The sequence below is a fragment of the Chiloscyllium plagiosum genome, unplaced genomic scaffold (genome assembly GCF_037043375.1).
Source record: "Chiloscyllium plagiosum isolate Xiang-an unplaced genomic scaffold, Cpla_swu_hap1 HiC_scaffold_13, whole genome shotgun sequence".
Classification (NCBI taxonomy): domain Eukaryota; kingdom Metazoa; phylum Chordata; class Chondrichthyes; order Orectolobiformes; family Hemiscylliidae; genus Chiloscyllium; species Chiloscyllium plagiosum.
In genome coordinates this window covers 68,578,694-68,587,881 of record NW_028270151.1, presented here as the reverse complement: position 1 = coordinate 68,587,881, position 9,188 = coordinate 68,578,694, and the positions used below count along the sequence as shown (strand labels likewise).

At 40.2% G+C, this 9,188-nt stretch overlaps 1 protein-coding gene across 2 annotated transcripts; it reads left to right on the top strand.

Moving 5' to 3' along the window:
* The first annotated feature begins 936 nt into the window (after positions 1-936).
* On the top strand, positions 937-8,984 carry LOC122555820 (uncharacterized). 2 transcript variants are annotated; one of them, XM_043701995.2, is made up of 5 exons: positions 937-1,100; positions 1,230-1,302; positions 4,484-4,581; positions 5,189-5,362; positions 6,566-8,984. In XM_043701995.2, exons 1-5 carry the CDS (start codon positions 1,089-1,091, stop codon positions 7,031-7,033), a joined length of 825 nt encoding a protein of 274 aa, XP_043557930.1. In that variant the 5' UTR covers positions 937-1,088; the 3' UTR covers positions 7,034-8,984. The 2 variants fall into 2 exon arrangements, with proteins under 2 accessions (XP_043557930.1, XP_043557929.2); XM_043701994.2 differs by lacking the exon at positions 1,230-1,302 and having other exon boundaries at positions 946-1,100.
* The last annotated feature ends 204 nt before the right edge of the window (positions 8,985-9,188 follow it).

Genomic DNA, 9,188 nt, shown 5'->3' with positions numbered 1-9,188 from the left:
ACAAAAGTTTGTTTAATTGTTACCTCTACTACAAAGCAGAAAAAGTAATTCCTGAATTAAAACATTCCATGGTTGTAATGTGCATGATAGAGCCCATTGCAACAATTCACTCAAATAACATAGAAAGGATTAGATTACCTACCATATGCAAACAGGCCTTTCAGCCCATTACATCCACACCGACCCTCTGAAGAGTAACTCACCCATACCCCTAACCTGATTAACGTGCCTAATGCTATGGGACAATTTAGCATGGTCAATTCACCTGGCCTGTACATCTTTGAATTGTGGGAGGAAACCCACACAGACACAGAGAATGTGCAAACTCCACACAGACAGTCACCAAAGGCAGGAATTGAACCCAGGTCCCTGGCACTGTGAGGCAGCAGTGCTAACCACTGAGCCACTGTGCCACCCAAATTATCCTCACTAGTAAACTCTATTGTTCAGAAAGACACAGGCAGTTTATATGTGGAGTCATCATCAGCTCCAAGTTTTTCACAACATTGATATAGGCATATGTGAACATTTCTTTAATATCATGGGCCACTATGCTGGAATTTAACAACATTCTGGGAGCACCAACCTGTTAAGGAATGCAGCAGATTAAGAACGCCCATAATCACCAAATTCTTAGTGTAACTGGTGATATATAATAAACTCATTTTGGTAGCGTTGTCAGCAACCCAATGTCTAATATAAAAAAAGTCAAAAAAGTATTTCCTGAGCTTAAGTATTCAGCATTGTCTGCAACAGCGGTTATGCTAAAAATAATTTGTCACCTCTAATCTGCTGCCAGCTAATACATGGTAACATTGCATAAAAAGAAACAGTGTGTGACTTATATCGAGGTTGGCTTATCACCGGCAAAATATGGCGAGAACTGCGTTGTGTATTATCATTTAAATAGCAGTGAATGCTGCCATCTTCCTGTACTGACTTGTGGAAGGGGCTTTCCAGTCAAATTTATATTCAGTGTTTCTGTACAGAGATCACATTATACAGCTGGGAGATGACAACGCTACGACAACAAATAGAAAAGCGTTACGATCCAGACGACCGTACGCTGAAATTTGTGAAAAGGAAGGATGAGATCACAGGTAAATTAAAATATATGCTTTCTGTTATCTGCATGTCAAGTTTTGAACCAGCAACAAGAATTTAGTTTTAGAATTTTTATTCGCAAATTCGTGATCATCGATTAACATGATAAATTATTTTTTTCAAAGGTCTTTAAACATCTTTTGATTTTTCTTCGAGATGACCACGTCCTTTCAGATCAAGGCGGTGTGACTTCAACTGGTTAAGAGCTGATTTAAGTGCAAATAAAATGATGTTACTGATACACTTAAATATACTTCTGAAATATGCACTAAACATTTCGATGTTTTGTCTTGTATATAAATGATCAAGGTTGAAGCTTATTTACTTTGCCAGTAGAATTATGGTGTATTCATGTTCACATTCCCAGATATTGAGAAGTGAAAGTAAAGTCGACATTGTCCCAATCTCTAATTAAAGAATAACAATCCAGTCGTGATTTTACCCTACCGTCACCATGCCTTAGCTGAGGGAACAGTTGAGAAGGCAAGTCCTTCATAGCGACTTCAGCTGATGAAGGAATTGAATCCATGCTGTTGCCATCACTTTCAATCACAAATTAGCCATCCAGTCAAATTTTGGTGATCATTGTCAGAGCTCCCCAGATATCCTTTTACATCCAGTAGCCCCCACATACCCGTGGGGGATGCGTTCCAGGATCTACCACGGAAGCCGGAAACCGCGGATGGGAGCGAACCCATTCACTTCAATGGGAAATGTACCTTCCAGGCAACCTCCTGACCCCTGGCTCCCTATAATATGTTTGGGCCGCAGTAATCTGCGGGTAACTGAAAGTACGGAAAATGATTCTGCAGATACCCGGGGTCGCCCTGTATATGGATGGTGAGGTGGGGAAGGTTTCAATCTACCTTATTTGGGGGCTCTTGACGTGCAGTAGTAATGTCCCTATCTCTGTGCCAGGACAGCCGGGCTTAAATCCCACCTCCTCCAGAGGTCTGTTATAACATGCCAGCGCAAGGTGACTTAAAAACGAAACCATGAAATTTGGAGGATGATCTTTGTTCCAGCTATAACTGTAGTGCAAATGTCACTTCCTCATAGAAAATGTGAAGGCCTGTGTGAGATCTATATTCCAGTTAATGAATACTAGTGACTGGATAATTCCCGTTGGATCACATTTTCAGTTTCAAAGTGGTGTTCCGTTTCAGAAATTTACATATAGCAATAGTTGCTTTGCCTTGTTATTTCGTCACTTCTTTATAAATTCCTGTTGAGCTCAGCAATTTTCAGGTTCCAGTAATTTCAGTGGCCATTTTAAATTATGCCAGCTCAATTTAAATTACTTCCTCTCAAACTAAAGCCCAAAGATTTTTAAAGTAATTTAACTTGAATGATTAATGTTAAAAATCACACAACACCAGGTTAGAGTCCAACAGGTTTAATTGGAAGCACACTAGCTTTCGGAGCGCCGCTCCTTCATCAGGTGACATTCACCTGATGAAAGAGCAGCGCTCTGAAAGCTAGTGTGCTTCCAATTAAACCTGTTGGACTCTAACCTGGTGTTGTGTGATTTTTAACTTTGTACACCCCAGTCCAACACCGGCATCTCCCAATTAATGATTAATGGTCTGTATTTTATATCACCATGCAACCTTGATTCAGTCACTCAAATAATATATTCCAGATCTTTAATATTATTAAAACCAATAAGCAAAATTGTTCAAAGATGTGAGGAGACAAGCATTTATTTCAAAGTCCTTTTAATTTACTGAGATATTCACAGCAATGTCCAGGGGATTAATCTTTGATTCTTTGTCGGACAATCCTGGAAGTTTGGCAACACTCACCTCTCACTTGAAGGTTTGCCTGGGTAGTTTGTATATTTTAAAAATTAAATCAGGAAAATTGGAAAAAGACATGTTTTCAATTGTGTATTTTCTTTGAGAATATGGATGGGCATTTTAAAATATTACATACAATTTTAAAATAGAGATGAACATTAACACAAATAAAATTCAGCAGACCATTTCATGTTGTGTTTTGTTGCATATATCCATCATCATTTAGGGTGTAGGTTTGTTCGCTGAGCTGTAGGTTTGATATCCAGACGTTTCATTACCTGGCTAGGTAACATCATCAGTGGCGACCTCCAAGTGAAGCAAAGCTGTTGTCTCCTGCTTTCTATTTATATCTTTCTCCTGGATGGGGGTTCCTGGGGTTTGTGGTGATGTCACTTCCTGTTCGTTTTCTGAGGGGTTGATAGATGGCATCGAGATCTATGTGTTTGTTTATGGCGTTGTGGTTGGAGTGCCAGGCCTCTAGGAATTCTCTGGCATGTCTTTGCTTAGCCTGTCCCAGGATAGATGTGTTGCCCCAGTTGAAATGGTGGGTTTTTTTCATCCGTGTGTAGGGCTACGAGGGAGAGAGGGTTGTGTCTTTTTGTGGCTAGCTGGTGTTCGTGTATCCTGGTCGCTAACTTTCTTCCTGTTTGTCCTACGTAGTGTTTGTGACAGTCCTTGCATGGAATTTTGTAGATGACATTGGATTTGTCCATGGGTTGTACTGGGTCTTTTAAGTTTGTTAGTTTTTGTTTGAGAGTGTTGGTGGGTTTGTGTGCTACTAGGATTCTGAGGGGTCTTAGTAGTCTGGCTGTCATTTCAGAAATAACAGCCAGACTACTAAGACCCCTCAGAAATCTAGTAGCACACAAACCCACCAACACTCTCAAACAAAAACTAACAAACTTAAAAGACCCAGTACAACCCATGGACAAAACCAGCGTCATCTACAAAATTCCATGCAAGGACTGTCACAAACACTACGTAGGACAAACAGGAAGAAAGTTAGCCACCAGGATGCATGAACACCAGCTAGCCACAAAAAGACACGACCCTCTCTCCCTCATAGCCCTACACACGGATTGAAAAAAAACACCATTTCGACTGGGACAACACATTTATCCTGGGACAGGCTAAGCAAAGACATGCAGACAATTCTTAGAGGCCTGGCGCTCCAACCACAACGCCATAAACAAACACACATCTATCAACCCCTCAGAAAACGAACAGGAAATGACATCACCACAAACCCCAGGAACCCCATCCAAGAGAAAGATATAAATAGAAAGCAGGAGACAACAGCTTCGCTTCACTTGGAGGTCGCCACTGATGATGTTACCTAGCCAGGTAATGAAATGTCTGGATATCAAACCTACAGCTCAGCGAGCAAACCTACACCCTAAACCTCAACCTGAGCTACAAACCTTCACAAACCTTGCAAAAATCCATCATCATGTTAAGATGTTCATCAGATATTAGTCCAAGGTCAATGTTTAAACTGGCCCTTCTGTTATTGGTAATTCACATTTGCTGATTCCCAAATAGCATTCTTTAAAAAGTGACTGTGTTCCCTGCCATTTCAGGAGATGATGATCCTAATATTTTGCGAGCAGAAATGTCCTGCAAACATGCAGTTGATCCAAATTCACTGACTAGTTGGTGTCGAAGTCTTCTCGATCAGGTAAGCATTTTTGGCTTTTAAATTGAGTCTGTCAAATTTAAAGAAACTATATAAATATGTAAAAATACAACAATGCTTTATTCCACCTGCAGTGATGCTTTATATGTTTTTTTTCCGAATTTGAATTTTATCAATATAATTGAATCATTCTTGTCCCTAGTTTCTCGTGCAATAAAATGTGCTGCAGTGAATGTGTCAAACTTTGCTAGACCACAATCTCCCTGAGGAGAAGTTTCAGGTAGTCTGGAGTACATAACACTTGTTAAAAATGATATTCTGAATATGTGGGCCTTGTGAACACACCACTACTTATTGTACATCAAAATAAATCACTGCACATTGTACTGTATGATGTTACTTTGCTTCTTGTCATCTATTTATTTCAAATTTGGCATTTTATTAGTATTATAATATTTAGTTCTATCTTCAACAATTTAAAATAAAAATCTGAAACTTATTTATCACTTTTACCACATTGAATCTACCTGAGTGAGTTGGGAACTCGGTTAGCGAATTGTAACTGAATGATATACTACTCTGCCACACACATGATGCTCACTGAATTGAAGTTTGAAGCCTTCATTTGCATTTAACTTTGGAACCATAGGGTCAGTATAAGTTCTTCTGCCCAGCACTAAAGGAGGGAACGACAGAGAAATGTGGACATGAATGGCCCTATGATGAAGTTCGCAAACTGGCGGTTCTGACCGCAGAAGAGCAGCAATATTTTGAGGAAACTGTTGCTGTGTTGGCTGCAGCTGAGTACTGTGAATACCAATCAGTAAGTTTACTACAGAAATAACAATGCAAGTTAACTGTCACGTCACATATAGATGTAATTAAATGTTGAAGATTTGCGTCATTGAAGTAAACTGTCCAAAGTTTGAGCCCCAATACAGATTTCAATAGCACACCATCAATTTACACATATTCCCTGTTTTTTGTCAGCTGGCAAATCTTCCATCTATGCTTGATTATTACCCCTTACTCTGTGAACTTCCACTTTGTACAATAACCTTTGATGCAGCAACTTGTCAAATGCGTCTGGAAATCTGAGTAGAGTATGTCTGCTGGCTCCCCTTTATCCTTAGTACAAGTTACTCTTTCAAAATACTCCAATAAATTGGTTAAAAATGATTTCCTTTCAACACAACCATGTTGACCCTTACCAATTACCTTGAATTTTTCTAAGTGTGCAGCAGTAATCACTTCAATAATTGATTCTTAAAGCTTTCTCACACCAGACATCAAGTGAACTTGCCTGCAGTTTCCTATTATATGCACACTTTCCTTCATAAATAGATTAGTTATTTTGGCTTTCTTGTATAGTCCAGTGGAATCTTTCTTGATTCAAAGGAAGTTTGGAAAATTTCGACAAATGCATTTACTTCCTTAATTGCCACCTCTTTCAAGTCTCTGGAATGAAGTTCATCTGGACCCAGAGACTTGTCAGCCTCTAGGTCCAGCAGTTTGTTTAATACAGATTTCCACATGATTGTGATCTCATTATGTTCCTCTCTCCCTTCCATTCCTGGTTTATAGCTATTATTGGCAATTTTAAAAATATGCTCTGTGGTGAAGATGTTATTTCATCCACCATTACTTTATTATCTACTCTTAACTCCCCATTTTCATGCTCTGGAGGTCCATTACTCCCTTTACTTATTATTTTACCTTTCAGATTCCTATATGAAGCACTTGCTGTCTGGTTTTACATTCCTAGCTAGCTTCCTTTCATACTCTAATTTATTTCTTTTACTTCCTTTTGTTCATTGTAGGAGTGTAGCAATCCTGGGGTGTTGTGAGGAGTGGATTTAGGGTCTTGATTTTATCATAGGAGTGATGGTGAAACTGTTAACACATCATCATTGATAACAGAAGCATCAGCAACTTCTGGGGGTTTGCACCTTTCATGGTTGCAATCTGGGTTATCAATGTGTATATATTCATGTCACTAAATATTTGGCCTTATTTTTACCACTAGTGTCCAGGATGCAGCACATTTGTTGAACGCAAAGACCTGGCTAACCTAAGTGTCCACTGCGTAATCTGTACTGCTGAGAAACAGAGTGTTTTTGAATTCTGCTGGCAATGCCTGAAACCATGGAAAGGACCTGGGCCACGTTCTGATCGATGTGACAATGAAGGATGCACCAACATAGAATTGGATACACTGCGTACCTGCCCATTAATTAACCTCCCAGATACTGTTGTGACAAATTGCCCTTCTATTCGGGCCTGTCCTACTTGTGGCAGGCTGCTTGAGCACAACCAATTTGGTTGTAAAAATATTAGATGCAGTAGGTGTTTTGTCGAATTTTGCTTTGTCTGCCTTGAGCTGACGGCTACGTGCCAGGCAACCAGACAAGGGTCATGGTATGGTTATTGTGCAAAAGAGATGGCACCAAGGCAAAATTCAATACCAGTCTGGAAACAAAGAGGTTCTCATTAGTTGTATCACTAGTGATGTTCACAATAAGATAACACAGGATTTAATGGGCTGAATTTAATTTCTTCCCCTCAATGAATCCGTTGGCAGGGATTTTCAATCAAGTGTGAGGTCACACATGGGTACCCTTAAACTTTGAACGTTCACTTCAATCCCTCATGGAAGGCCTATGGACAGCCTTCTCTTTCTTTTTCTAGAATTGTGACACTAATGTGCACCACAAACGCGCCCAGCCCATTACAGTTGTCTATTCCGGGCCTGCCCAGAATCTATGTATTTTTTCCCCCAAAATCACCTGTGATTATTTTTATGTTTTATAGTGAGACAGCAAATGAAGACAGCTTTGTAAAAAGGGTTTATTAACACTTTTTTCCCCACCACCCCAGGAATACACCCATGTAGCTAATTTGCAAGCTATGCCTGTTGAGGGCAAGGCTAATGTTAAAAAGTGAGAGAGGTCAGGGAAAGAGGGAGGGGACTAAAGCAAAATGGAATTCGTGGCAGAGAATGAAGTGCTATACCCCCTGTAGTGCCCACCTCTCCCTAAAGGCATCGAGAGAAACGATGGGCACTGTGTGCTCCCTCTCCAGTGATGCCCGGGCATGAACATAACCACAGAAGAGGGGCAGACCATTGGTAGAGATGACCCCTTCCATAGCCCACTGCCTGGGATTTCTTACTCGATGCCAAAGTGTGTACACTTAATCAAGCAATTAATCATACTGAACAACCTAATCCCATAATCACTGAAATTATCACAGTAACAGGTAGGTAACAAACAAGCTCTGAAAAATTTGCTTGCAGGCCTCTGACATGAGGGATGGGTCCCTCATTTAAAGACATGGTGTCTGGTTAAAGGACCTTGCATTGGCAAGGGGCCCCCACTGACAACCCTTGCTGCTGGTCCACCTCTTCCCCCTCCCGTCCACCCTTACCCCCTCCTCCCATTGCTTCCCTTTGTCCTGAGAATCACTGGCAATATTTGGCCTCAGCTGGGTGTCACACTAGCGGCAACTATTACCACTGTGATGGTATTGCTGTACAATAGAGCGTTTGAGAAGTAACAATTCCCAAAGTCATTGATTCTGGGAAAGTCCATCATTTATGGCAGTTGACACAGTGAGCGTGCCCTAAACAAGGCTCTCATTGGCTCTTCAGCCAATGTGCAAGATCCCCTCACCCCCATTACAAAAAAGTCAGTGAATTCAGTCAAATAGTGTGGGCTCTTTCGTCCCAATATCCGAAAAACATTTAGATCTTTTAACTTCCTTCAGCAGTTTATTAAAACTTTGAAATGTGCTTCCCAACCTTTTTCCCACAGAAGCTCTATTTTGAGGCTTCAAAATTGTCACAGCTCTTCGGCGAGGACTCTGAGAGCCAGGGAGGTGGGGTAGAGGTGATGGGGAGACCCTACAGAGCAGAGTAGCCAGAAGAGCCTCTGAAAACACAGGCCTGACACCTATTAAAAATCAGTCAAAGCCTCGTGACTGCCATTACTGCTTTGGAGCCCATGACCACAAAGGTTCAGCTCTCAACCCCTTTGAGATCACAATCCTGACTTTGAGTAGTCCCTCTGTAATTTTTCTCAATATCAAAGTGGAGATTTCATTGATCAAACAGATGAACTTCAAGAGTGAATCCACTTTTCTGGTAATTACATGTAACATTGATGAAATACAAGCGAGCATATGTGGTGGAATGTTTGATTATGCTTGCTTGGAAAGATTAATTGAATAATAATGGCTTGAAGTAATTGCTGAACCTTACATTTCAAAGCATGTGGGAATGTGAGCGATTAACATTTAAACGGAAGAGAGATTTTCCTCAGTCATTTATGTTAAATTAGAAGCTGTATGAAGGAACTGGAATCTTTAAACCAAATAAGGGTATCTTTACTTGCAATTTTACTATAAACTGTCTGCTTATAATCAAATAAATGAACATGGTGCAATAACTTACTAAGTACAGTTTTGATTCTTTAAGGTCAAATTTAATTAACAGAAATTTATTTCAATCCCACTGGATGAAGAGACCTCAACTGCAGATAACAATCCAGACATGGTTCTGGTAAAGCCCAATAATTTTTAAGACCGCAAAACTCAAGTCTAATGCATCTATAGTTTTAATATTAAGGGTGCCTTTTGGGAACAAAATGGCA